General features: G+C 34.5%; 1 protein-coding gene across 1 annotated transcript in view; it reads right to left on the reverse strand.

Moving 5' to 3' along the window:
• Window positions 1–25,865, reverse strand: part of LOC148615576 (uncharacterized) — an 84,799-nt gene that overhangs the window by 40,903 nt on the left and 18,031 nt on the right. Inside the window, exons 16-41 of the mRNA XM_088581946.1 lie at window positions 24,305–24,517; window positions 23,242–23,475; window positions 22,257–22,496; window positions 20,646–20,873; window positions 19,906–20,133; window positions 19,451–19,681; window positions 18,882–19,076; window positions 18,363–18,593; window positions 17,780–17,992; window positions 16,996–17,223; window positions 15,078–15,314; window positions 13,399–13,629; window positions 12,405–12,599; window positions 11,665–11,892; window positions 10,950–11,195; window positions 10,348–10,569; window positions 9,629–9,832; window positions 8,776–9,006; window positions 7,128–7,340; window positions 6,536–6,763; window positions 6,012–6,224; window positions 4,719–4,946; window positions 4,283–4,495; window positions 3,589–3,816; window positions 751–951; window positions 12–239 (exon numbers count right to left, since the gene is read on the reverse strand). Coding sequence (XP_088438072.1) covers window positions 12–239; window positions 751–951; window positions 3,589–3,816; window positions 4,283–4,495; window positions 4,719–4,946; window positions 6,012–6,224; window positions 6,536–6,763; window positions 7,128–7,340; window positions 8,776–9,006; window positions 9,629–9,832; window positions 10,348–10,569; window positions 10,950–11,195; window positions 11,665–11,892; window positions 12,405–12,599; window positions 13,399–13,629; window positions 15,078–15,314; window positions 16,996–17,223; window positions 17,780–17,992; window positions 18,363–18,593; window positions 18,882–19,076; window positions 19,451–19,681; window positions 19,906–20,133; window positions 20,646–20,873; window positions 22,257–22,496; window positions 23,242–23,475; window positions 24,305–24,517 — 5,787 coding nt within the window. The remainder of the gene's footprint in view (window positions 1–11; window positions 240–750; window positions 952–3,588; window positions 3,817–4,282; window positions 4,496–4,718; window positions 4,947–6,011; window positions 6,225–6,535; window positions 6,764–7,127; window positions 7,341–8,775; window positions 9,007–9,628; window positions 9,833–10,347; window positions 10,570–10,949; window positions 11,196–11,664; window positions 11,893–12,404; window positions 12,600–13,398; window positions 13,630–15,077; window positions 15,315–16,995; window positions 17,224–17,779; window positions 17,993–18,362; window positions 18,594–18,881; window positions 19,077–19,450; window positions 19,682–19,905; window positions 20,134–20,645; window positions 20,874–22,256; window positions 22,497–23,241; window positions 23,476–24,304; window positions 24,518–25,865) is intronic.

Raw genomic sequence — 25,865 nt, forward strand, 5'->3', positions numbered from 1 at the left:
TATTACCTTACCTAAAGGAACATTGATGGTACATGTAAGAGTCCTAGGATTGAAGTACCCCTGACTACATAGGTTGATACCAATTGTCCTGTTCTGATCACATACAAGGTACTCTGTCCCCCACAGTTTGTAGGGGTGTGGTAAAGTCTTATCTCCATATCCCTGACAACTAGGGAGTCTTCCTTCACATGGCTGACAGTTAATATCACCTGGCGTACAGAGGTTCTGTTTATAATCACCTGTCAATTACAACAATAAAAGGTGAAAATTGAGTTTTTATTAACTAATAACATATAGAAGTCAAATTGTTGTCATTAAATAAAAAGAATATAATGACTGTCTTGCTAATTATAAAGGTCCTATACATTTGTTTAAAATTAGCTAAAATATATTTAAGTCAACATTACAATGATATGATGTACTTTAAAAGTCAATATATCTATTACACAGGTATGTAGAAACCTTGTGGAGATAATTGAATCCACACAGAAATAAGAACAAGTACCAACCATGCAGTGTAGTATTTACATGGTTTCTGTGGCTCTGGTCCATTCCCAAGTGTGACAGATTTATCAATCTTGCAGTGTAGTACTTCACCTGCAGTGAAGTAATTGCATGGTTTCTGTGGCTCTCGTCTGTTCCCACTGGGACAGATTTACATATCCAGCGGTGAAGTACTTACATGGTTTCTGTGGTTGTGGTCTGTTCCCACATGTGAAAGATTTACCTATCCTGCAGTGTAGTACTTACATGGTTTCTGTGGCTCTGGTCTGTTTCCACATGCGACAGATTTATATGACTGACAAGACCTAGTACCAGGATCATACAGGTTAGGATACTGACACTCTACTAAGTAGTGTCCTGTGTTAGAACAGTTGACATACATTGCACAGTTATCAGGATACTCCTGTACTACTGTAGGGTTAGCCAAGCAGAACTCATCGATGTGATCTGTAATTAATGAGTTCCAAAATTAAATGATTCAATTTCATGTATTTTTAGATTAAGTTCTTTTTCCTCAGCATTTTTTTATAGAAGGCATTTGAATACACTGAAATAATTATCCACTCTTTTTATGGTTGTACTATCAACTTGGTTCTGTATACTTATGGCAAGAAAAAGCATCAATATCCGGTTTGCACCTGCAGGAGCTGGAAAACAGCATAATGGCTCGGAAAATATTTGCTAGTTTCGATAATTAAATACAAATCGAATCATATATTTTCCAATACAGGGTTAGCCTTATAGTCTGCAGTATAGCGCCCAGATGTTTACGAAAATTACATAATCAATATTTCCCATAATTCTCGGGTCATAAAAATTGCAAAACGAAAACGAATCAAAACAAAACGAAAATAATTGTATAGAAAGAATTGAAACAAATCAATTTGATAAAACTAAATGCAACAAAAGAAATCTTATAAGACGTTTCGCAAATATAAGAACCATAATGTTAACCAGTGTCTGACAATTTGACCCAAAGACATTTCGGACCATGACAACCAATAATTCCTTTTGAATGCCGGACATTTCGCCGGATAGACATATCAGACCATGACAATCAGTATAATGCTTTAGAACAAATATATATCATTACAAAATTTGCCATACTTGAAGGTTATAAGTATAAAAATTATCAAAATTATCAAAGTTGTTTTTAATTAATGTTTCTTCGGGAGCGTTTAAAAGGTTTCACCTTCATCATATTAATTCTTAATCTGGAAAGCAAAGTTTTTGGGGTATTATTTTAGAGAGATAAACCATTTCCAAGAGTTCAAATAGTTCATCACAATTTCAAAAGCATTCAAAATTATAATCAAAATCAAATTTATGGAATTCATTGGTAAAACAAGAGGCTCCCATGAGCCTGAATCACTCACCTGGTTAAATTTTTGCCTTTTAAGGGCAATAACTCTAACATGGAGTTGTCAGGCAATTTTGACTCCATTTGATTCATTGGACACATTTGTAAGCCTTATAATAAGGATCATTTCAGCAACTGAAAGCTATTGGCTAAACGTAACAGATTTGGAGATGTATACAAAAATCTGCTGTCTGACCCCATTGTTCTATTTTTAAAAAGGGCAGCCATGTTTTTTCAGCGACAAAAATTTGTCATTTCATTAAGGATACTCTAAAAAACAAAAAGAGGCTCCCAGGAGCCTGAATCACTCATGTGGTTGAATTTTGCCTTTCAAGGGCAATAAATTAGACAAGAAATTGTCCAACAATTTGGACTCAAGAAACCTTTGATAGGATTTATCATAAGGATGGTTTCAGTAAATGAAAGTCTAAATCTATCATAGTTTTCAAGACATTGGCTGAATACTGTAGGAAAATAAAAAACAGTCATTTTCCCCTGTCAACGGCAATAACTCTTATAAGAAAGCATCTGACAAATTTTATGCCTGAAGACTTTTGTAGTCCTAAAAATAAGGATAATTTCAGCTATTGAAAGAATTTGGCTAAATCTAACAGTTTTGAGATATATGCGAAAAACTACTGTCTGAACCCTATGTTCTATTTTTAGTAACAGTGGCCATGTTTTTCGACGGATCAAAAAAACCCACTTGAATTCTATGCAGGATACCCCAAGAAACACTTATACCGAGTTTTGTTTTAATTGGTAAAATAGTGTAAGTGGAGAAGATTTTTGAAAGAAATAACATTAAAAATAACAAAAAACTTTGAAAAAGGGCAATAACTCCAACATGGCTTAATAGATTAAAATGAAAATTTGACCACAGATAGATCTCATCATGCTGACCACTTTAACCCCGTCAGAATTTGGATAAACCTAACGGTTTTGGAGATATATGAAAAAAACTACTGTCTGACCCCTACATTCTATTTTTAGTAATGGTGTCCATGTTTTTCAACAGACCATAAATCCCCAAATCAGTTCTATGCAGGATACCCATAGGAACATTCATACCAAGTTTGGTTCAAATTGGTCACATAGTTTCAGAGGAGAAGGTTTTGAAAAATTAACAACAATGATAACAGACGACAGACGATGACAACGACTACAACGGACACCAAGTGATGGCAATAGCTCACTTGGCCTTTGGCCAGGTGAGCTAAAAATAAGTGTACTAAGAAATACCTGGCAGAAAACAAAACATCATTTTACATGCACTCAACATTTATGGTCTTGATTTGAAGTTATAACTTTAGATATATTACAATTTCAATCAGATTTGTAACAATCTTTCTGATTGGTTTGTTGTTTTTGGGCAATTCAGATTATTTTGTATAATCTGGATTGGTACTGTGATGGCATGTTCTTCAACTGGTCTTTGGTACATTAAATAATCGCATACTAAATAAAGCTTTGATTAAGAATTAACTCTGTACTTGGACTGGAATCCATTATAAGGATTGTATTTAATTTCTGAGCAAGCTATGATTTCATAACCAACTCCGAGACAATTTACAATTGTTAACAAAAATGCTTTTTTGGTTCATAAACATAACCTTTCCTCTAAGTTGGTTATATCACAGATATTGGTCAAAAAACAATCCTTATAAAGAAATGATATCTTACAAATATAACCACATGTTCCTGAGACAGAGTAAAATACTAACTGATGTTCCTAGTACTAATGCACTGCCTGGTGTGGGGATCAAACACCTCTGATTTAGAGCAATGCTGAACAGATACAGTCCTGTTCTGTTGGCACAGTACATACATATCTGTCCATAACTTTCCAGTAAAGACCTGCTGCCCATCCTGTTTGCCTACACAGCTAGACAGGCGATCTTGGCAAGGTTCACAAGTAGGATCATTGTAACAAATGTTCTGTATATATTCACCTGTAAATAGATAACACCAAAGCATAAAATTAATGTAATTTACTGTTGAAATAAAGATAATACATTTACATGTAGTTAATGTTAAAAATAATGGTTCTAACTATCAAAGGTTTTTATATCACTATGAAAACAACAATTATCATGTTCTGATCCTCATATGATACTTTAAAGTGAAAATCCTGCAATGAAATAGTTATTATTTATTTGCAATCATATCAAACCCATACAAGCACAATAATAAAGAAATACAAAACTTCACAGTAAAACATGAAATTCAGGTGATTTTCTTAAGAAGTTCATTTCACAAGATTGTCATGAATGATAAGTTCATAAGAATTCCATATGAAGGCTTGAAAGAATTTTTTTCTGTTGAAAATTGTAGGAATTATTTTGTCAGGACAAAGTTTTATTCATTTAAACTGATCATACACAATTTGTTTTTAAGACAATGTTTCTTTTTACTTACATGGTGACTGATGTTCTGGTCTGTGTTTACAGCTGACAGATGTAAATTTCTCACACTGATTGGTTACAGTGGAGAACATGTCAGGATATGGACATTCCATTACATTCCTCCCATATCTAGTCAGCCCAACAGAACAGTTATAGTATTGTACACAGTTATCTCCCTTGGCAAGGATAGCGGTTGGATGTGCTTTACAATATTCTGGTATTGTGTCTATAAAGTAAATAAGTAAAAGATGAACTTAATTGTATTATGATGAAATGAATAATAAAAACTGAGACTAATTTATAGTGTCTGAAAAAGCTTTTCAATAAATTAAATAGTGTTATACAATCAATCAGTGTGCCTTTATGCTACCTCAATTTCCAAATAATAATCATTGTGTTAATCAAATAACAATTGTTCATCATTTTACATTAAAACATAAAAGTCCTACTAGGTCCATGTTGTGTGGTACATATCCTTGTTGTAGGGTTGAAGTATCCAGTCTGACACTTGCTAACTTCTATTGTTCTGTTTCTATCACATCTGATAAAGTCCTCCATCCAGAGATGGCTGGGGAAAGCATGGAGTCCATCAGAGAGACCTCGACAACTAGGTAGTCTCCCTGGGCAGGGAACACATGCTGGATCTGTTGGCATACACAAGTTCTTCACATATTCACCTATAAACATTTTTAAAAATAGTAACAATCAGTGAAAGACCAACACATTTCTACTATATAAACTAATATTTATACATATGAAGTAAAATTAGAACCATAAAAGATACTGTCAAGCCAGCTTGTGTTATATTACAAGATACTGTCAAGCCAGCTTGTGTTATATTACAAGATACTGTCAAGCCAGCTTGTGTTATATTACAAGATACTGTCAAGCCAGCTTGTTTTATATTACAAGGTACAAACAAGTTCCACTAATTCTATTTCTGGTTACTTTGGTACATGAGATGAACCACTGAGTATGAACCAAAAATGGAACACAAATCTGTGGTTCATGTGGAACAAACCGTATAATGGAAAGCACCCCTGGTATTTTTGCAGCTTGTACTCATTTTTTGGTGGTGTTTTTGCAGTGGACAAAAAATCACAATGTACCCATTTAAATCACTTTATACAGTTCAAAGTTCAAATTCATTAGATCCAAATTAAGTGTCCATGATAGACACAATTACAATACAGACATATATGATTCATCAAAAAAAATAAAATAATAATTATATCAAAGAAGTATGTAATTTGATGTATATGAGTACAATGATATATCATTTTGGATTTGTTTAGGGTGCAAGTCAATATTCTGATCAGCTTAATCAGAAGCTCTGATACCATATTGATAGAATCCTCTTTGTGACCTGGTCTATGAACAGAAGTCGCCAAGGGTTGATACTTTACGATGTATGTTTTTGTTTTTATAACATCATACGAAATATTAAACAGCCAAATTTAAATTTTAATTTTGAATCATCTTGACAGATTAGTATAATATCAAAAATATAAACACTGTAAACAAATCAATTAAAGTAACCTTTGAGTTGCATTATGGAGAATGTTTATGCATTGTTATCAAAAATACACACAATTAACACATTTTTGTTTCCCAAACCAAGACAACCACTATCCTCTTAAATACTCATTTTGTAGAACCATAAAAATGTCAAACATGTCAATTTTCATCAACTTTTTAGTACAACATGAAGTGCATAATTCTGGAATAAGCATGAAACTTACAAGGAGCCTTTGGTTCATATCTGCTATGACACTGAACAGTAGAGAATGCTTCACACCTCTTGGAGGTCAGAGAGAACAGATCTGGGTATTTACACTCTGATACCTCTAATGATCTGTGTGATGACAGGTAACTACAATTAAAATAGTGTCCACAATTGGCAGGGTCAGGTAAAATCTCATCCTGATGGGATTGGCAATAATCAGGAATGTCAACTGAAAATATAAAAACAAAAACATTTCCATTTCACAGCTTCCTATTAGAAAATAAGTAAATACATATATAAAGTAGAGTTTTTTTGTTTTAGATACAAGTTAATGGATAAACCAACACTTCCCTGAAATTTTGTTAAGGATAAAATGAACATGATGTTGCACTATATTGCCATGCTGAATATGACACATTCTGCAGTGGAAGTTGGTGTCCCAGGCAGCAATTAAAATCCTTATCATACACAAAATAAATTTTAATGACAAAGACAATGTGCTATTTCTATATATGATTCCAATGTAACCAGTATACCCACCTCTGTCAACAGTTTTAACACACAGATGTTTCCTGGGGTGGAAGTATCCCTCAGAACATTTCTCAACTGACACTGTTCTATTCCTGTAACATCTGATGAATGAATCTGTCCACAGTTTCCCCGGAAAGTAGTTTACACCATCTGGTAACCCTACACAGCTTGGTAGGCGAGATGAACAGGGGATGCACTTTGTGTCACCAGGTTTACACAGGTTCTGCTCATATTCACCTACAGGCATAAAAATAAACATGAAATGTGTGTATTCAAAAACCTATAAAGACCTTAGTTCATCATATAATAGAAACAATGTGGAAAGAAGCATCAAACAACTTAACTACTATGAAACAGATACGGGTCAATTCATTTTCTATGGTTCAGAAAACGGTGACCTGAAAAAAAGCTTCATAAGTAGCAATTTTTAATGTGTACAAAAATAGAAAGAGACAAGATTTCAACTGTATAAGAGATGAAAGAAAAAAAATTCACAAAAACCTACTTACATGTAGCCAGAGGTTCCTGTAAAGGAATTCACAAAACTCTACTTACATGGAGCCAGAGGTTCCTGTAAAGGAATTCACAAAACTCTACTTACATGGAGCCAGGGGTTCTTGTAAAGGTATACAGTTAACAGTAGTGAAACTTTCACACTTCAGAGTCACTCTGGAGAACAAATCTGGGTATTTACATTCCTTGATGTAATCTCCATATGGTGAGGCTCTAGTGGAGCAGTCTATATACTTGGCACAGTTAGTTGGGTGTCGTTTCTTTGATGTTGGGTTTGCTTGACAATAGCTATGCAGATTTCCTGTAGTAATCACCAAATTATATTTTTTTTACAACCATATCATTCTTAAAGGAGCATTCTAATACAAATGTCAATAATCAAATGCAAATGCAGTTTGAACATACCTTCCCCATATTACTTAAATATTAAAAGCATGACTTTTTAGAAGAAGCACTTATTTACAGGTTAATTTCTTTTTTTTTTTTCTCTTTTTTTGTGTAAAAACCTCCAATAGTATTTTGTGTAGTACCCATAGCTGCTGAACAATAATGCTTATTGTCCTTATGTATATTTTTTTATTTAGCTTTAATGAAAAAAATATCATTTACTATAGCTGAACAACCATAGGTTTAACATGTACTATAGCTGAACAACCATAAGGTTAACATGTACAACAGCTGTACAACCATAGGCTTAACATGTACTATAGCTGTACAACCATAGACTTAACATGTAATACATCTGTACAACCATAGGTTTAACATTTACTACAGCTGAACAACCATAGGTTTAACATGTACTATAGCTGAACAACCATAAGGTTAACATGTACAACAGCTGTACAACCATAGGCTTAACATGTACTATAGCTGTACAACCATAGACTTAACATGTAATACATCTGTACAACCATAGGTTTAACATTTACTACAGCTGAACAACCATAGGTTTAACATGTACTATAGCTGAACAACCATAAGGTTAACATGTACAACAGCTGTACAACCATAGGCTTAACATGTACTATAGCTGTACAACTATAGGTTTAACATGTAATACAGCTGTACAACAATAGGTTTAACATGTACTATAGAAGTACAACCATAAGTTTAACATGTACTACAGCTGTACAACCACAGGTTTAACATGTACTATAGAAGTACAACCATAGTTTCTTCTTCGTATTGCAATACCAAAAAAAAAGTAACATGAAGACCATAAGAGGTACTGCAGCTATAATACACATTACATCACCCTCCTGCCTATAGACCTGATCAACCTTTGAAAGAAAATTTTACAGTTTTAGAGAAAAGTTTAAAAAAGCCCTTTCTGTACTATTTCTTGCCATCTATTTTTAGAAAGTACAATTTCAAAGAGTGAGTTTATTGTGTGATACACCCTGCTTGTACAATCCATAAGTTATCTCACTCAAAGCATCTTATCAATACTTATTTTCATTTTGCACATTCCTGTGATACTGAACATTCATATCAAATGTCATCAAAATCAATTGACAGGTTATGGCGAAGTTTCACTATCCAGATAAGTAAACAGACAACCAGACATACATAGTAACTCCTATCTACACACAGAGGTATAATAAGATGTTCCTTATACAGAGAAGAGGCAACAAAGGGCCTTAATGTACCTGGTTCTATACCATTAAAAAACTGTATACTTCACAAGCAAACCCAAAAACTTGAGTACAGAAGTGGCTATAAAGATCAATACATACCTTGTTCAATCCTGTTAACACACTGAAGCCTTGTTGGATCAAACACTGACCCAGACGGACAATGTCTGACAGCTATAGTTCTATTTGTTAGACAGGTAATATATAGATCTGTCCACAGATGGACAGGGAAGGGACGATCGCCATCAGGGACACCAACACAGGATGGCAATCTAGACTGACAAGGTTGACAGGTAGGATCATTAGCAGGACAAAGGTTCTGATTGTATTCACCTGAAAAATTACATCATGACTCAAAATTTTTCATTTGGAATTTGCAATATGAGTGTAACATGTGAAATCCATCAACAATAAAAGGATAGATTGACTTATTGACAATGTAGCTACAGGAGTATTCAAGTTCACAATTTATCTGTTTTCTAATTGGAAGTTTTGTGAAGTTTTTATCTATCACTTCATTGAAATACTGTAAGTGGACGATGTGATAGTGGCATCATCAGTGGTTTTTCATCATTTACTCCTTAAATTGTGATGCTAATAAAAATAACATACTTTTTTGTCTATTTAAAATAATTTCAACATGAACATAGCACACATATGAAAAGGAAAGAACATTGAGTATGCTAACATACCCAAAGTATGGTTATACTCTAAACTTAAATCTACAATGTGGTTCTGCTCAACCACAGTCTGTGAAATCAATCTCATCAAATCTCCTATGGTTACCAGCATTTCTTCCCATTAAATATGAAGCCACAATTGACATGACAATCATCATCAAGGAGTTTTAGCCCTCAGTATAAGAGTTAAAGCTAATCAGTACAGAGTAAACTATTTAAACAATGACCTAAAAAATATATGATACACAATGGACTCTTGGTTTGGTAATACTTACAAGGAGCCTGTGGTTCTAGTCTGTTTCTACAACCAACCATCTGAAACCTCTCACATCTCTGTGTAATGGTGGAGTATAGATCAGGGTAAGTACACTCCATCTGGTACTGGTGGGTGGGATCAGAACAGTTGTAATACCGACCACAGTTGACTGGGTCAGGAATTACATCTATAGGGTTTGCTTGGCAATAGGGCGGTACATCAACTATAAATAGAGGTTTATCTTAATTTTTAATCAAATTTTAGCAATAAATGCTTCCTATTGAGCTCAGTGTTAATATATGTGTTTACCAAGTTTCATAAAAGTATGGAGGTAGGAGTAATTCTGTAAAAGAATGCAAGCAGTCTGAAAGTAAAAAAATACTTTGCAAGAGAAAAAAAACTCTCATTGTTTTATGAAAAAAGAAAGGTTGCCAGTCCATGTATTGCCTCATTTATAATTATTTCATTCTCACAGGAGATTTACTAACCTGATGGTACATCCACCATGCAGACGTGTCTCTGTGGATGGAAGTATCCTGTTCTCATTCTCACTAGAGAGGAGATTTACTAACCTGATGGTACATCCACCATGCAGACATGTCTCTGTGGATGGAAGTATGATGTTCTCATTCTCACTAGAGAGGAGATTTACTAACGTGATGGTACATCCACCATGCAGACGTGTCTGTGGATGGAAGTATCCTGTTCTCATTCTCACTAGAGAGGAGATTTACTAACCTGATGGTACATCCACCATGCAGACGTGTCTCTGTGGATGGAAGTATCCTGTTGTACATTTCCTGATATGTGTTGTTCTGTTCTTGTAACATGTGATGTAGTCAGCTTTCCATTGGTGGGTAGGGAAGGCATGATTACCATCAGGTAGACCAATGCAGCTTGGTAATCTGTCAGGGCAAGGTTTACAGGATGACCCATTGCAAGCATTCACATCATATTCACCTTCAAGCAATTGAAAATCATTGTATTCTACCTTACAAATTATAGATTTATATACAGATAAAAGCACATTACATGTATTGCACTATTTTCCAAGTATGTCTATAAATATGGTTAAGATTTTTTTTTTTAAATGCAAGTCAGTGAGGAACCATATCTGTTATTTTTATTAGCTTCTCCCTTTTAAACCCAGTCATGGTTGAAATAAAAAAGACTCCTATATCATCAAAGAAATAAAACTCTAATGAAAACCTAATCATAACTTTTTATATAATATTTTCTCAATTTACAGGTAAAAACCACAAAAATTAATCAACACTCAATCATTTTCTTTATTAAAAAAATCCGTGAAATTCTAACTTTTTTGACAGTATATAACTCACATGGAGCCTGTGGTTCTGGACGTTTTTCACACTTGACTCCTGTAAACACCTCACATCTCTTTGTAACAGTGGAGTACAGATCTGGGTAAGTACATTCTGTACTTCTGGCTACATTAGGCAGGTTGGACCTTGTAACACTGCCCATACTAGGCAGGTTGACCTGTGTACAGTTGTAATAATGAGCACAATTGTTTGGGTCAGGTAAGATATCTGATGGATTGGTTTTACAGTACTCCTTCACATCAACTGAAAACAAAACACAAACAAACAATTAAAAAGATGAGCATAAAAAAAATGATTGTATACAGCCTATAAAAAATATCAAAATTATACCATTCTACCAAGCAATATCAAAACTTCTATACACAAAAAACAAATGTGTTTTAGAGAGAATCATTTCAATCATACACAATATTGTAAGCTCTTTCCTGGTAGGATTCAGTTAGTCTTTACTTTTCTCAATTACATGTACAATTTTATATGTCTACTGTCTGACAAACTATAAACCAATTCATTTTTAGGGATAACTATTTTCATGATGTATGATGTCAATCCAATTTTACAGCTACGTCTAGCACTTTCTCAAAGATGTTTTCCATTACAAAACTTATTTGTGGCAATATATTTATAGTTTTTCATATGAATACATAAAATTAGCAAAAAAAAATGGCTGACTAAGTGGGTTTACAGTACTTGATTTAAGGCAAAAATTTACCAGGGGCTACTTCCTTTGTACAGATAAGCTTTACTGGATGGAAGTATCCGACACTGCACTGTTTCACACTTATCGTCCTGTTCTTATAACACTGTATGTAATCTGCCTTCCATAACTTGGTCACAATTGCCTGATTACCATCTTGCTGCCCAACACAAGATGGCAGCCTACCTGGACATGGCTGACATTTAGGATCAGATGTTTGACATTGGTTCTGGGTATATTCACCTGATTAAGTGAGAAAATAATATAGGTCACGGCATTTACGCCTCTGACATGTAATTCAGGATAGAAAACCAATGGATACTGGTAGCTACTTTGTTTGATTAATGTATAAGTTAACAATTTTGTCATATTATGTGCAAAAAAAAATTCAATGAAATAATACTGATTAAAAGTGCATTTAAACAATTCCTCACATTTTGATTTTGGTAAAAGATTGTTAAATGGAAAAGGGGAGAGATACATTATTGATATTTCTAGTCAGTGTTGATATTCCTTGTCAGTATTGACATTCCATGGCAGTATTGATATTCCTTGTCAGTATTGACATTCCTTGTCAGTATTGATATTCCTTGTCAGTATTACATTAAAGAAGTGAATGGAGTATTAAATTCATTGTGATGTGCAATGAACATAATAACATACAACTAAATTTTTTTTTCTATCATTACAGGTTTAACTAAGGACTTCATCTACAAAATATCTAATGTGCCCAAAAACAAAAAAATGTTACTTACATGGAGCTTGAGGTTCCTTTCTGGAGTCACATGACACAGTAGTAAACTTGTCACATAATCTTAATGTGGGGTTATAAAGGTCAGGATATTTACATTCTTGATGTTGTGCATTAGAACAATTGTAATATTTGGCACAGTTATCTGGGTCAGGAATCAATGCTGTTCTGTGGACTTTACAGTACTCTTGTACATCAACTAGAAATAACAATAAAAAATGTTAGTGATATACATCAACTAGAAATAACAACAAAACCTAGATCCCTGCTTACTACATACAACACCTCTGTCTTGCTAGGGATACCCCTGCTTACAACATACAGCACCTTTGTGTTGCTAGTGATACCCCTGCTTACAACATACAGCACCTTTGTGTTGCTAGTTATACCCCTGCTTACAACATACAACACCTTTGTGTTGCTAGGGATACCCCTGCTTACAACATACAGCACCTTTGTGTTGCTAGGGATACCTCTGCTTACAACATACAACACCTTTGTGTTGCTAGCAGGTGTATCTTTTAGTGATTATTTCCTTTTTTATAGAATCCAACAGTTTCATAAGATACTTAACCATTATATCAAGTTTGAAATAAAATACTTTGAAAGGAGGAATTGTGATTACAAGTTTTGGAATAATATTAAGTTAAAGTTATTGTATCCATCAATAACTGTATTGCTTCATGCATTTTGTATGTGGGGTACTTATAAATATTTAAATCAATGATTTCTTTGGATCACATTTCCATATGACCATACTATGCAGTGCATGTATTTCCATGAACATGTTTTCTTTATCACTTTTAAACCTAAAGTTATTTTCTTCAATTTGATAGTAATTAAGCACTTTAACAACTAAGATCAAACATTTTCCTGACCATGGATTTGTGTATTAGGAACATTTTAAAAGGTAACAACTACATACAGAATAACAGATTGCAAATTTGAATGACTTTGTAAATAGAATAAGTGTCATAAATTTATGAACATGACCCTACCTGGTTGAACTTTCTTCATACATGTATTCAGTCTGGGGTTAAAATACTCATCTCTAGCACACTGTGTTACATTAACAGTCCTGTTCTTATAACAGACAATGTACTCTGTCATCCAAAGTTGTACAGGAACTGGGCGTTTCCCATCAGGAAGGCCTACACAGCTTGGTAGTCGGTCTGGACATTGAGTGCACGATATATCCCCAGGGGTACATAAGTTCTGCTGATATTCACCTACAACCACAAACAGACATCAAGTTTTAATATCACATTTTCTTTCTTTAACACCATGTCATCACAAAAAGAGGATAGAAACTTGAAGTAAAGAAGACAACTACCACAATTCTGAAAAATATAACACTTTAAACCAGAATAGTAGAGTCAAACCTTTTCCTAGCAACCACCTGTATACAGCAATAACCTATTAACAACCACCTGCATACAGCAATAGCCTGTCTTAGCAACCAACTGTATACAACAGTAACTTCTTAGAAACCACCTGTATACAACAGTAACTTCTTAGAAACCACCTGTATACAACAATAACTTCTTAGAAGCCACCTGAATACGGCAATAACCTGTGTTAGCAACCACCTCTTCACCAAAACCTGTATACGGCAATAACCTATCTTAGAAACCACCTGTTTACACCACCTGTTTACAGCAATAACCTCTAAGCAGCCACCAGTATACAACAATAACCTCTTAACAACCACCTGTATACAGCAATAACTTCTTAATAACCAACTGTATACAACAACAACCTGTCTTAGTAACCACCTGTATACAGCAATAACTACTTAGAAACCACCTGTATACAGTAATAACCTCTTAGAAACCATCTGTATACACCAATAACCTCTAACCAACCACCTGTATACAGCAATAACCTATTAACAACCACCTGCATACAGCAATAGCCTGTCTTAGCAACCAACTGTATACAACAGTAACTTCTTAGAAAACACCTGAATACGGCAATAACCTGTGTTAGCAACCACCTCTTCGCCAAAACCTGTATACAGCAATAACCTATCTTAGCAACCACCTGTTTACAGTAATAATTTCTTAAAAACCAGCTTTATGCAGCAACAACTTCTTAGAAACCACCTGTATACAGCAATAACCTCTTAACAACCACTTGTATACAGCAATAACTTCTTAGAAACCACCTGTATACAGTAATAACCTCTTAGAAACCACCTGTTTACAGCAATAACCTCTAAGCAGCCACCAGTATACAACAATAACCTCTTAACAACCACCTGTATACAGCAATAACCTCTTAATAACCAACTGTATACAACAACAACCTGTCTTAGTAACCTCCTGTATACAGCAATAACTACTTAGAAACTACCTGTATACAGTAATAACCTCTTAGAAACCATCTGTATACAGCAATAACCTCTAACCAACCACCTGTATACAGCAATGACCTCTTAACAACCACCTGTATACAGCAATAACCTCTTAGCAACCACCTGTATACAACAACAACCTGTCTTAGTAACCACCTGTATACAGCAATAACTACTTAGAAACCACCTATATACAGCAATAACCTATTAGAAACCTCTTTGCAATCACCTGCATACAGCAATGACCTCTTAGAAACCTGTAAACCTGTCTAAGCAACCACTGTATACAGCAATAACATGTATTAAAAACTACAAACTTACATGGAGCTTTTGGTTCAGTCCTATTTGGACAACTGACACTTTCAAACACTGAGCACTGCATGGTATTGAGATCAAATAGGTCAGGATACCGACACTCCATGTGGTATGTAGAGATCTTCATTGGTGACATAGAACGTGTTCTGCCAGCTGACATAGAACAGTTATAGTATCTACCACAGTTGTCAGGATCTGGTAGAATGTCTCTAGGATTAGCTCCGCAGTAGTCAGGTACATCAACTGTAACATTCATAGACATAAACTCAAATAACAAATATTTTAAGTCGATTAGTAACTTTAGTATAAATGTAAGTGAATTAAAGACACAATCAAAGGCTCCAGGAAGCCTGAAATTTGTCCGATTTGTTAAGGTGTTTGTACTCTGAGTGAGTACTCTATTGAGGTAGTTAGAGTGAGTATTCTATTGAGGTAGGTACAGCTCGTTGCCTTTTGTCTGATTTGTTAAGGTGTTTGTACTCTGAGTGAGTACTCTACTGAGGTAGTTTGAGTGAGTATTCTATTGAGGTAGGTACAGCTCGTTGCCTTTTGTCTGATTTGTTAAGGTGTTTGTACTCTGAGTGAGAACTCTATTGAGGTAGGTTGAGTGAGTACTCTATTGAGGTAGGTTGAGTGAGTATTCTATTGAGGTAGGTACAGCTCGTTGCCTTTTGTCTGATTTGTTAAGGTGTTTGGACATTAATATAACAACAGTGAGCAAGTTTACTAAGAGAATGGACTTCATGCACATCTACATATAATACCCAACCTCCCTATAAAATTTCATCAAAATCTCTTGAGTGGTTTAGGAGGAGTTGTGCTTACAAGAAATGTGGACAGACAGATGGACAGACAGGGTGGTTCCTATATACCCCTACAAACTTAGTTTGCATGGGGTATAGTAACAGCAGATAACTTTTATTAGCAGTTAAAAAGCAAAAAAAAATAATAAAAACAAGATGTTGGTATTAGTCAAACTAATGGAAGACATAAACCAAACAAAACAAAAAAAAACAAAAAATGTCTTTTATTTTTCAGAATGAATATGAAAGAAGATGAAAGAAATATGAGACTTCACATCAGTATCATTTAAACATTAATGGCTGTCAAGGTTTATGCTTGATTCCAAAAGTGCTTGAGATCAATTTAAGTGACAATCCTCTATAGCAGGTTTAATAGAAGATTGTGGAAAAATGTTAGTGAAAATAACATTACACATCCAATGACAGAATAATAGAAGTCAGAGACTCCAGGTACATAACAGGAAATTTTACCATGATAGACTTCTACAATAGTCATTAGCACTCCATTATATATGAAGGACAAACAGTTTATGTAAGTATATAGCAAGTGTACATACCAGTGAACCACTAGTGTACCTCAGTATAGAGTACGTGCACATACCAGTGGACCACTAGTGTACCTCAGTATAGAGTATGTGCACATACCAGTGGACCACTAGTATACCTCAGTATATAGCAAGTGTGCATACCAGTGGACCACTAGTGTACCTCAGTATAGAGTACGTGCACATACCAGTGGACCACTAGTGTACCTCAGTATACGGCAAGAGTACATACCAGTGGACCACCAGTGTACCTCAGTATATAGTAAAAGTACATACCAGTAGTGTACCTCGGTATACAGCAAGTATATATACCAGTGCACCAATAGTGTACCTCAGTATACAGCAAGTGTACATACCGGTGCACCACTAGTGTACCTCAGTATACAGTAAGTGTACACACCAGTGGACCACTAGTGTGCCTCAGTATATAGTAAGAGTACATACCAGTGGACCACTAGTGTATCTCATTATATAGTAAGAGTACATACCGGTGGACCACTAGTATACCTCATTATATAGTTAGTGTACATACCAGTGGACCACTAGTATACCTCTTTATATAGTTAGTTTACATACCAGGTTTAACCTCTGTTGTACAGATCATCTTCCTGGGATGGAAGTATCCATTTGTACATTTAGTTATCTTTATGGTTCTGTTTCTGTCACATTCAATGAAGTCAGATTTCCACATCCTACTGGGAAATGGATTTGCTCCATCAGGGAGACCAATACATGAAGGTAATCTATTAGAACAAGAGACACAACTTGCATTGGATGCTGGACAAACATTCTGCACATATTCACCTGAAGTAAAAATAATTATATTTAAACTTGTTTTATCACTTCATGATTTTACAATTGATCAAAACTACACAAAAGTTACAGTCATGTTTTGCATGTAAAAGCAGACATACACCATTTTAGTAGTACAATTTTAGAGGTAATGTCAAATCAGGCATTAAGGATACATCATCATACCCCCAAAACTTTGAAGTACCACTAAACCTTTGTTTTAATTGACTATCATGCTTGCCTGGCTCACACAGTACCTTATAGAACTTTCAGAAATAAATACTTACAAGGTGCCATTGGTTCATGTTTACCTGGCTCATACAGTACATTATAGAACTTTCAGAAATAAATACTTACAAGGTGACTTTGGTTCATGTTTACCTGGCTCACACAGTACCTTATAGAACTTTCAGAAATAAATACTTACAAGGTGCCATTGGTTCATGTTTACCTGGCTCATACAGTACATTATAGAACTTTCAGAAATAAATACTTACAAGGTGCCATTGGTTCATGTTTACCTGGCTCATATAGTACATTATAGAACTTTCAGAAAAAAAATACTTACAAGGTGCCATTGGTTCATGTTTGCCTGGCTCACAGTGTACATTATAGAACTTTCTACACTTCATTACAGTAGCATCAAACAGGTCTGGATAGGTACACTCCTTCATGTGGTGGCCATATTTACTTTGATCAGAACAGTTATAATATTGTCCACAGTTCACTGGATTTGGTTTGATCATTCCAGGATTAGCACCACATACATTGTCTACATTGTCTGTAACATATATAAATGTTGATGGTAATGTGGAGGGCAATAATACTGTAATTTAATGACTGGGGTCAGCTCTTATAGTAAGTTAAAATTTTAAGCTTGACAAATTGTGAACTTAAAAAAAACTCAAATTAACATAAAAATAATGAAAGTGGCAGGAACAGATAAACAGACAGATGGCCAGACACCGTGAACATTATATACCTCCTGATTTCCAAGCAGGGTGGGAATGGGGTATAATAAATGATAGGTTTGTATGAAATAGTGAAGTATGCTGTGGACAAAATATCTTGTTGACAGAATATTAATTTTACTTAGATTTATATTGATACCCACTACAAAATCACAATATATTCTATATCTTTAAACTTACTTTTATCAACAGCATCCATACACTGCAATGTGACAGGATTGAAGACAGATCCTGGTGGACAGTTCCGTACTGCCATTGTACGATTCCGTAGACAGGTGACATATTTACTGCTCCACAAAGCCATCAGGAAGGGTCTGTCACCATCAGGTATTCCACGACAACTTGGCAGCCTTTCAGGACAAGGTTTACATGCTTGATCCCCCTGAGAACATTTGTTCTCTTCATATTCACCTGAAAATAGCAACAAGGCATTTTATGTAGGCTAATGTAGGCTAAACCCTCAAAACTAACCAGGATTCCAGTGTGTGTCTAAAACATAATATATGAGGGAATCAACAAAGTCAAAAATAAAAAAAAAAAGCTCCATGTATTTTACTTGAACAAGAACTATAAAATGTGTAGCAGCGTAATTTTTTTTTAAATGAATTGAGACCAAGATATTAGACAACAATAAATCGAGACCAAAAATGGTAAAATCTTGACAAGAAAGAAAGCAAAACATCTGAGGAAAATACATACAGGGAGCCTGTGGTTCTGGTCTACTATCACATTGTGTTGCCATGAAGTTATGACATGTTTGTGTCTGTGTATCATACAGATCTGGGTATGTACACTCTTTGTGTTGTCCATCTGTACAGTTGTACAGTTTGGCACAGTTCTGGTAGTCTGGTAGTACTGCTGTAGGATGTGCTTTGCAATAATCAGGAACATCAACTGCAATAAAAACAGAAAGTTATAAGTATCCTAACGACCATTAAAATGCAAGAGTATATAGGGATACCGTGTGAATATTTGGAAATACTTTTTGATAATGCTCAAACTTGTGAGTAAACTTATACTAGAGAAATAAGACAAAGTATATCATAGTAATTTATATCTGCTTGTTAATTTCAATAGAAAAGCCTAACAAAAAAAAAACGAGTGCACAAGACATTATTCTGAATTTGAGCCAACAAGTTGCACTCTCTATCTAACTACATGCATAATGGAGGGACAAGGACTACCAATTAGAATGTTCAGGCATTGAACCCATGACCTCCCACATTTGAGGCAAACAATTCTCCCTCAAGGCATTATATAAAATTTACCTGGTTGAACCTTATCTTCACATCTCCTGGTTCTAGGGTTAAAGAACTGTTTCAGAGGACACTTGGAGACTGCCATGGTCCTGTTTTTATAACATTGAACATACTGATCTTCCCACAGATGTCCTGGGAATGGCTGGAAACCATCAGCTAGACCAACACAGCTTGGTAGTCTCTGTGGACATTTTACACAAGCTGGATCACCATTCTTACACAGGTTCTGCACGTACTCACCTTAAAATAAAGAAATAGATGGAAACATATTTGATTCATAAAATTAAAAACTATCACAGTCCATGGTCAATGGTCTGAAAAATACTCATGATTTAGTTTTATATACAATGATATAAATCATATAATAAATACACAATACACAGAACCCATACAAGTATTATTTTAGATTCTATCAGACAAAGCAATAGTCAATCCTCTTAAAACATATCAATCAAGAGACTTACATGGTGCCTGCGGTTCAAGTCTATCCTTACAGTCAACTGATTGGAATCTTTGGCATGTTAATGTCTGTGTATCAAACAAATCAGGATATGTACACTCTGTACCACTGATTGATATCAACCGACTTGTTCTGTTCTGATTCACTTTAGTACAGTCAAAATAATGTGCACAGTTATCATGGTCTGGAATTACCTCCCTTGGATTGGCTTTACAGTATCCTGGTACATCCACTGAAATGTACAAAAGTAAGAATCACAAAAAGTTTCAGGTAACATAATAAGTTTTCTGTCAAATTACAATTATTTATACAAACGGTTCTCAAACAGAGTCACTGTACAAACATTGAACGTACATGTTCCTATAGTCCAGACTTTACATTAAAACTTTTAAAGTGTCTGTCAAGATACTTATGATAGCTAACTGCTTGTCATGACAGATTCTGTATCTCTTGAACTTAAATGCATAAATATTTCATTCCTACTAGTGTATATTTTCTATATAACATCATATGGTTTGTATGGAGGTTCTGAAAGCAAAATCTTGCAGATTCTAGTCAATGAAAAATAAGGAGATATATGAGAAAATGGCCAAAACATACAAGACATCAATTTTACTGTTTACAATGGTTTTGTAAGAGTGTACCCTGAGAAAATATCTTATGCCTGTTTCTGTTGAACTTGAAAGGCAGTACAATGGCAGTGAAAACAATTAGATATTACTATAAATGATTTAAAATACCAACCATGATCTATTATTTCTGTACAAGCACGCTTTGTAGGATGGAAGTAACCCTTGGTACATTTCTTTAGTTCAATAGTTCTATTTTTGTAACAGACAGCATAGTCAGGCTTCCATTCTCTGCCAATAAACAGGTTGTCTCCATCTGGTAAGCCCACACAGGTAGGTAACCTGTCTGGACACTTTGGACAGGTAACATCACCTGGAGCACACTGGTTTTGCTCATATTCACCTGTAAAATAAAGGTAATTAATAAAGTTCACATTTCATATCACACTATTCTAACAAAAGATAAACAAAATTGTAGAAATATGAGCTCCACTATTTTGACAAGATCCCTGATATGAGATTTAATGTCGACCACAGAAACTGCTAAGTTAGTTCTTAAATTATCAGTGGTAAAATGAACAGATAAAGACATCTTCATGAAATGGTTGAGGTTAACTAAATAGAATTTCAAATGGAGTTATAACTGGTAATATCCCCTTCATCTACAGAAATGATCAGATTTTACCAGGCCTTTCTCTATAGAAATGATCAGGACCACCAGACCATCAATATTTTACTGGACCTTTCTCTATAGAAATGATCAGGACCACCAGACCATCAATATTTTACTGGGCCTTTCTCTACAGAAATGATCAGAAACACCAGACCATCAATATTTTACTGGACCTTTCTCCATAGAAATGACCAGAAACACCAGACCATCAATATTTTACTGGGCCTTTCTCTATAGAAATGATCAGGACCACCAGACTATCAATATTTTACTGGGCCTTTCTCTATAGAAATGACCAGAAACACCAGACCATCAATATTTTACTAGCCCTTTCTCTATAGAAATGATCAGGACCACCAGACCATCAATATTTTACTGGGCCTTTCTCTACAGAAATGATCAGAAACACCAGACCATCAATATTTTACTGGACCTTTCTTCATAGAAATGACCAGAAACACCAGACCATCAATATTTTACTGGGCCTTTCTCTATAGAAATGATCAGGACCACCAGACTATCAATATTTTACTGGGCCTTTCTCTATAGAAATGACCAGAAACACCAGACCATCAATATTTTACTAGCCCTTTCTCTATAGAAATGATCAGGACCACCAGACCATCAATATTTTACTGGGCCTTTCTCTACAGAAATGATCAGAAACACCAGACCATCAATATTTTACTGGACCTTTCTTCATAGAAATGACCAGAAACACCAGACCATCAATATTTTACTAGGCCTTTCTCCATAGAAATGACCAGAAACACCAGACCATCAATATTTTACTGGGCCTTTCTCTATAGAAATGATCAGAAACACCAGACCATCAATATTTTACTGGGCCTTTCTCTATAGAAATGATCAGAAACACCAGACCATCAATATTTTACTGGGCCTTTCTCTATAGAAATGATCAGAAACAACATACCATCAATACTTGCTTTAAGATAGACCTCAAAAATCAAATAATGAAAACACCTGTGAGAGCTTCTAACAGTCAAATAAATGTAGGATATTGGAAACACAGTGTAACAACCAACTAGTTATATTAGATATTGACAATATAATTTGTCTCCCCTAGATACATAATGGACATTACTGACATACATGGAGCTTGAGGTTCCTTCCTGGTCTTACAGTCTACACTGGTAAACTTAGTACACATCTTCATCACAGGGTCATACAGGTCAGGGTAAGGACACTCCATTGGTTTCTGACTGACTATAACTGGCAGACCTCCACTGTAGGTTGTTGCCATGGCAATAGAACAGTTGTAATAATGAGCACAATTGTCTGGATCAACAAGTACTTCTGTAGGGTGAGCAATACAGTACTGAGGTATATCAACTAAAAATTAAAAAAAAACAATGAACTCATAATAAAGACAAACAATAAATTGTATAAGCTGAATATGCTGGAGATGTTTCCTTAGGAACGTTAAAATGAAGTCAAATGACATTAGTATTTTTACACCTTACAAAGTATACAAGTAATCAAAGTATGACAGTTCTAATATTTATCTTAAATTTTGTTAAAATGAGTTGCACATGCAATACCTTATGACTAACAGGAATTATGTCATAAAATCTGAAATCAACACCTGAGAAAAGTCACATAACTCAATACAATGTGAAGAACCCATCTAAATCTAAGCATGGTAGAAGGATGCAAAAAGTCTGAAACAAGCAGCATTTGAACATAAAGTGCCTATAATGTCAATAAATTAGCAAAACACTATAAAACACCAAATCATATCTTTTTGTAGTGCAGTTTCAACATATCCACATCTTTATAGGACTTCACAATTTTTGTATTGTTACCTTTGAGTACATCAAATTTGGATTTCTGAGTTAAATGACATCAAAATATTTTACCTCCAGGAAAATCATTCTGACATTTCTAAGTCAAGCTACCCAGCCTTTGAGAAAAGTCATCTTGACTTTTCTTTAATCAAATGACATTAAGTTACCATGGTCTTACCATTGGGAACATCCTCATGATATTTCTGAATCAAATGACATTAAGTTACTTTACCTTTGGGAACATCACCTAAACATTTTTGAGTCAAATGACATCAGGGTACTTTAATTACCTTTGGGAACATCATCCTGACATTTCTGAGTTCTTGGATTGAAGTAACCATGGCTACAATGTGTGATATTCAATGTCCTGTTTTTATAGCAGGTGATGAAATCTGACATCCACAATTTGTTTGGAAATGGATTGTTACCATCTGGATGTCCAACACAGGAAGGCAGCCTTTTAGGACAGGGGAGACAAGTAGGATCTGAACTGTTACATGCATATTTGTTTTGTAAATATTCACCTGAAAGGAATTCAGGAAAAGATCAATTATTTTCCACTTTTCTTAAAACCTGTCTACACTGTCTAACCTGTCAGCGCAGCATGACAAGAACACAGCCAGTTGATCTATGTTCACTTTGGGCAAGTGTAAAACACTTAAACATATGGACTTACAGTTTATTACAGACACAGCAACTGGTTTGGATACAATACTGCAAAATATTTTGAAAAGTTCAGCTTTCAAAGTGTTTTCATGGATCATTTTGTACCCAATAATCTCAAAAACAGCTAGTGAAGGAGTAAATTGCTAGTTTAACTCTTTAAGCCCTTGTAAAGAGAAACAATTTATCCAAAACATTATTACAATTAGATGAAAAATTTTTAAAATTGTCTTTCAAAAAAGACATTAAGATTGAAAATACAGGTAGGGTTTTCATAAAGGAGTTCAATGTTTTGTTTTTCATAATCAGACCAGATATTAAGGGTGAAGCTCTACTTTGACCCCCTCAAGACTGAAAATATTAAATCTTTGTTAAAATCTGTTAAATAATCTTAAAGCAGAATTGTCAAAATTGTATGAGAAATAAACCATCTATATCAATTTTGAATAAACAATTATATTACTCCATTTGGTCCCTATTTAGCACAACGGTAGAGGCCAGTGACCCCATTTTAAATAGCTAACTTCCTCAAATTTTATGACATTCAGGTCACTGCTTCTAAAGTTATCACAAAAAAACAAAATAATTAACACTGAAGCTGGCGCTGACAACAACTTCAACCACAACAAGGACAACATCGCATGAAAATATGACTGAAATTTTTTACAGTTGTATAAAACATTGACTTACAAGGGGCCTCTGGTTCATGTTTTGACTTGTTACATTTCACTTGTTCAAAGCCTTTACATGTCAGTGTAGTTACATCAAATAGATCTGGGTATTGACATTCCATCAGATGGTGGCCATAGTTAGATGATGCTGAACAGTTGTAGTACTGACCACATGTATCAGGGTGTGGTACAATGGCCGATGGGTTGGCTTGGCAAAATGCATCAATGTTTGCTACAAAATAATACACAGGTTAATCTATTGATCTATTTATACTTTATAGTACTTAACTAATCTTAAAAACTCAAAGCTTATGAAAATTAGGCAATTTCTGGATGTATGGCTACAGTCTTTAAATACCAGATATGTATTAAGAGTAAGCAACAAAAAAAGGCAAGAAATAGTCAAATCAATCCTTTCCAGCAGAATAATGACTAAGCAGAATTATGACAGTAAAACCTTAAGATATTTTTGTAAGCCTTCTATTAGGAATCATTTCATTATCTGAAAACAGCTTTCTAACTATTATGGTTTTCAAGATGAAGGCAAAAACCACAAATATGGTTGATGAGACATTTCAAGGGCAATTAACCCTTTGTGGAGTTTATTTATCACTTCCTTAAGACTTGTTATAAGGATTGCTTCATTCATTGAAAATTTAATAATTTATGCAAATTAATCTAATTTTCAAGATAGAAGCTATCAAAAATAATTATCCCTTTCTGTCTTTGAAAGACTTGTATAAGAAGCTGTATTCCATATTCAACCCATGAAAGCTTTTAAAAGTCTTATAATAAAAGTCGCTTTTTTGGTTTGAGAGATTCTTTCCACCTATAACAGATCCTGAAACAGAAGGCAATGACATGCTTTACAGGGTGCAGCTTGATACAACTGCAGAGGTTGAACCTTAGTATGGACACACCAATCAGAACCAATTGCTCCTACATTGAACAATCAATTGATTTTGGCTTTGTTAATAGTGTAGCCTAAGTTAGTATGCACAAGTCATATATAACTTTCTTCCATCATAATAAACAAAAGGTGTGAAATTATCATCTTAACAAAAAAGTGGAAAAAACTCTTTCATGAAGATTTATTGAATTTAAGTCCCAATGAGTAAAATGTAGCCCAATGATTCTGCCAATTTAACATGTGAAACAGTTTTGCTCAACATGGAATTATAAAGTATGAATGTTGTCAATATTGACATAAATAGGACTATAATTCTTCAAAGGAGTTGTCCTGTTGAAACTATCGTAGCCCTAATGATTTCGAACAATTTACTAATTAAAAAGTAGAAAATTGTAGAACTTGTGATGCTTTATTTGGCATATCCTTTCAGAATCTCTCTCTTCTAGTTTTAGAGATTCATCTATTTATAGCTATGGTAGTCAATCTGTTTTGATTACAAATATGGCACATTCAATTTTGAAACTACATGTGTTATAGATTATTATACCAAAAATTGTGCTTCATCAGATATATTTTAGAAAAAAAAAGAATGTTGCATGAAGTAAATGGATGATGACCAACATCAAGTGATGATTTAATCTTACATAGTCCATTGGTTAAGGTGTTTTAA

This window comes from Perna viridis, chromosome 5, assembly GCF_037379345.1.
Source record: "Perna viridis isolate PV_CMFRI_1.1 ecotype Kerala chromosome 5, ASM3737934v1, whole genome shotgun sequence".
In the NCBI taxonomy this organism is placed as follows: domain Eukaryota; kingdom Metazoa; phylum Mollusca; class Bivalvia; order Mytilida; family Mytilidae; genus Perna; species Perna viridis.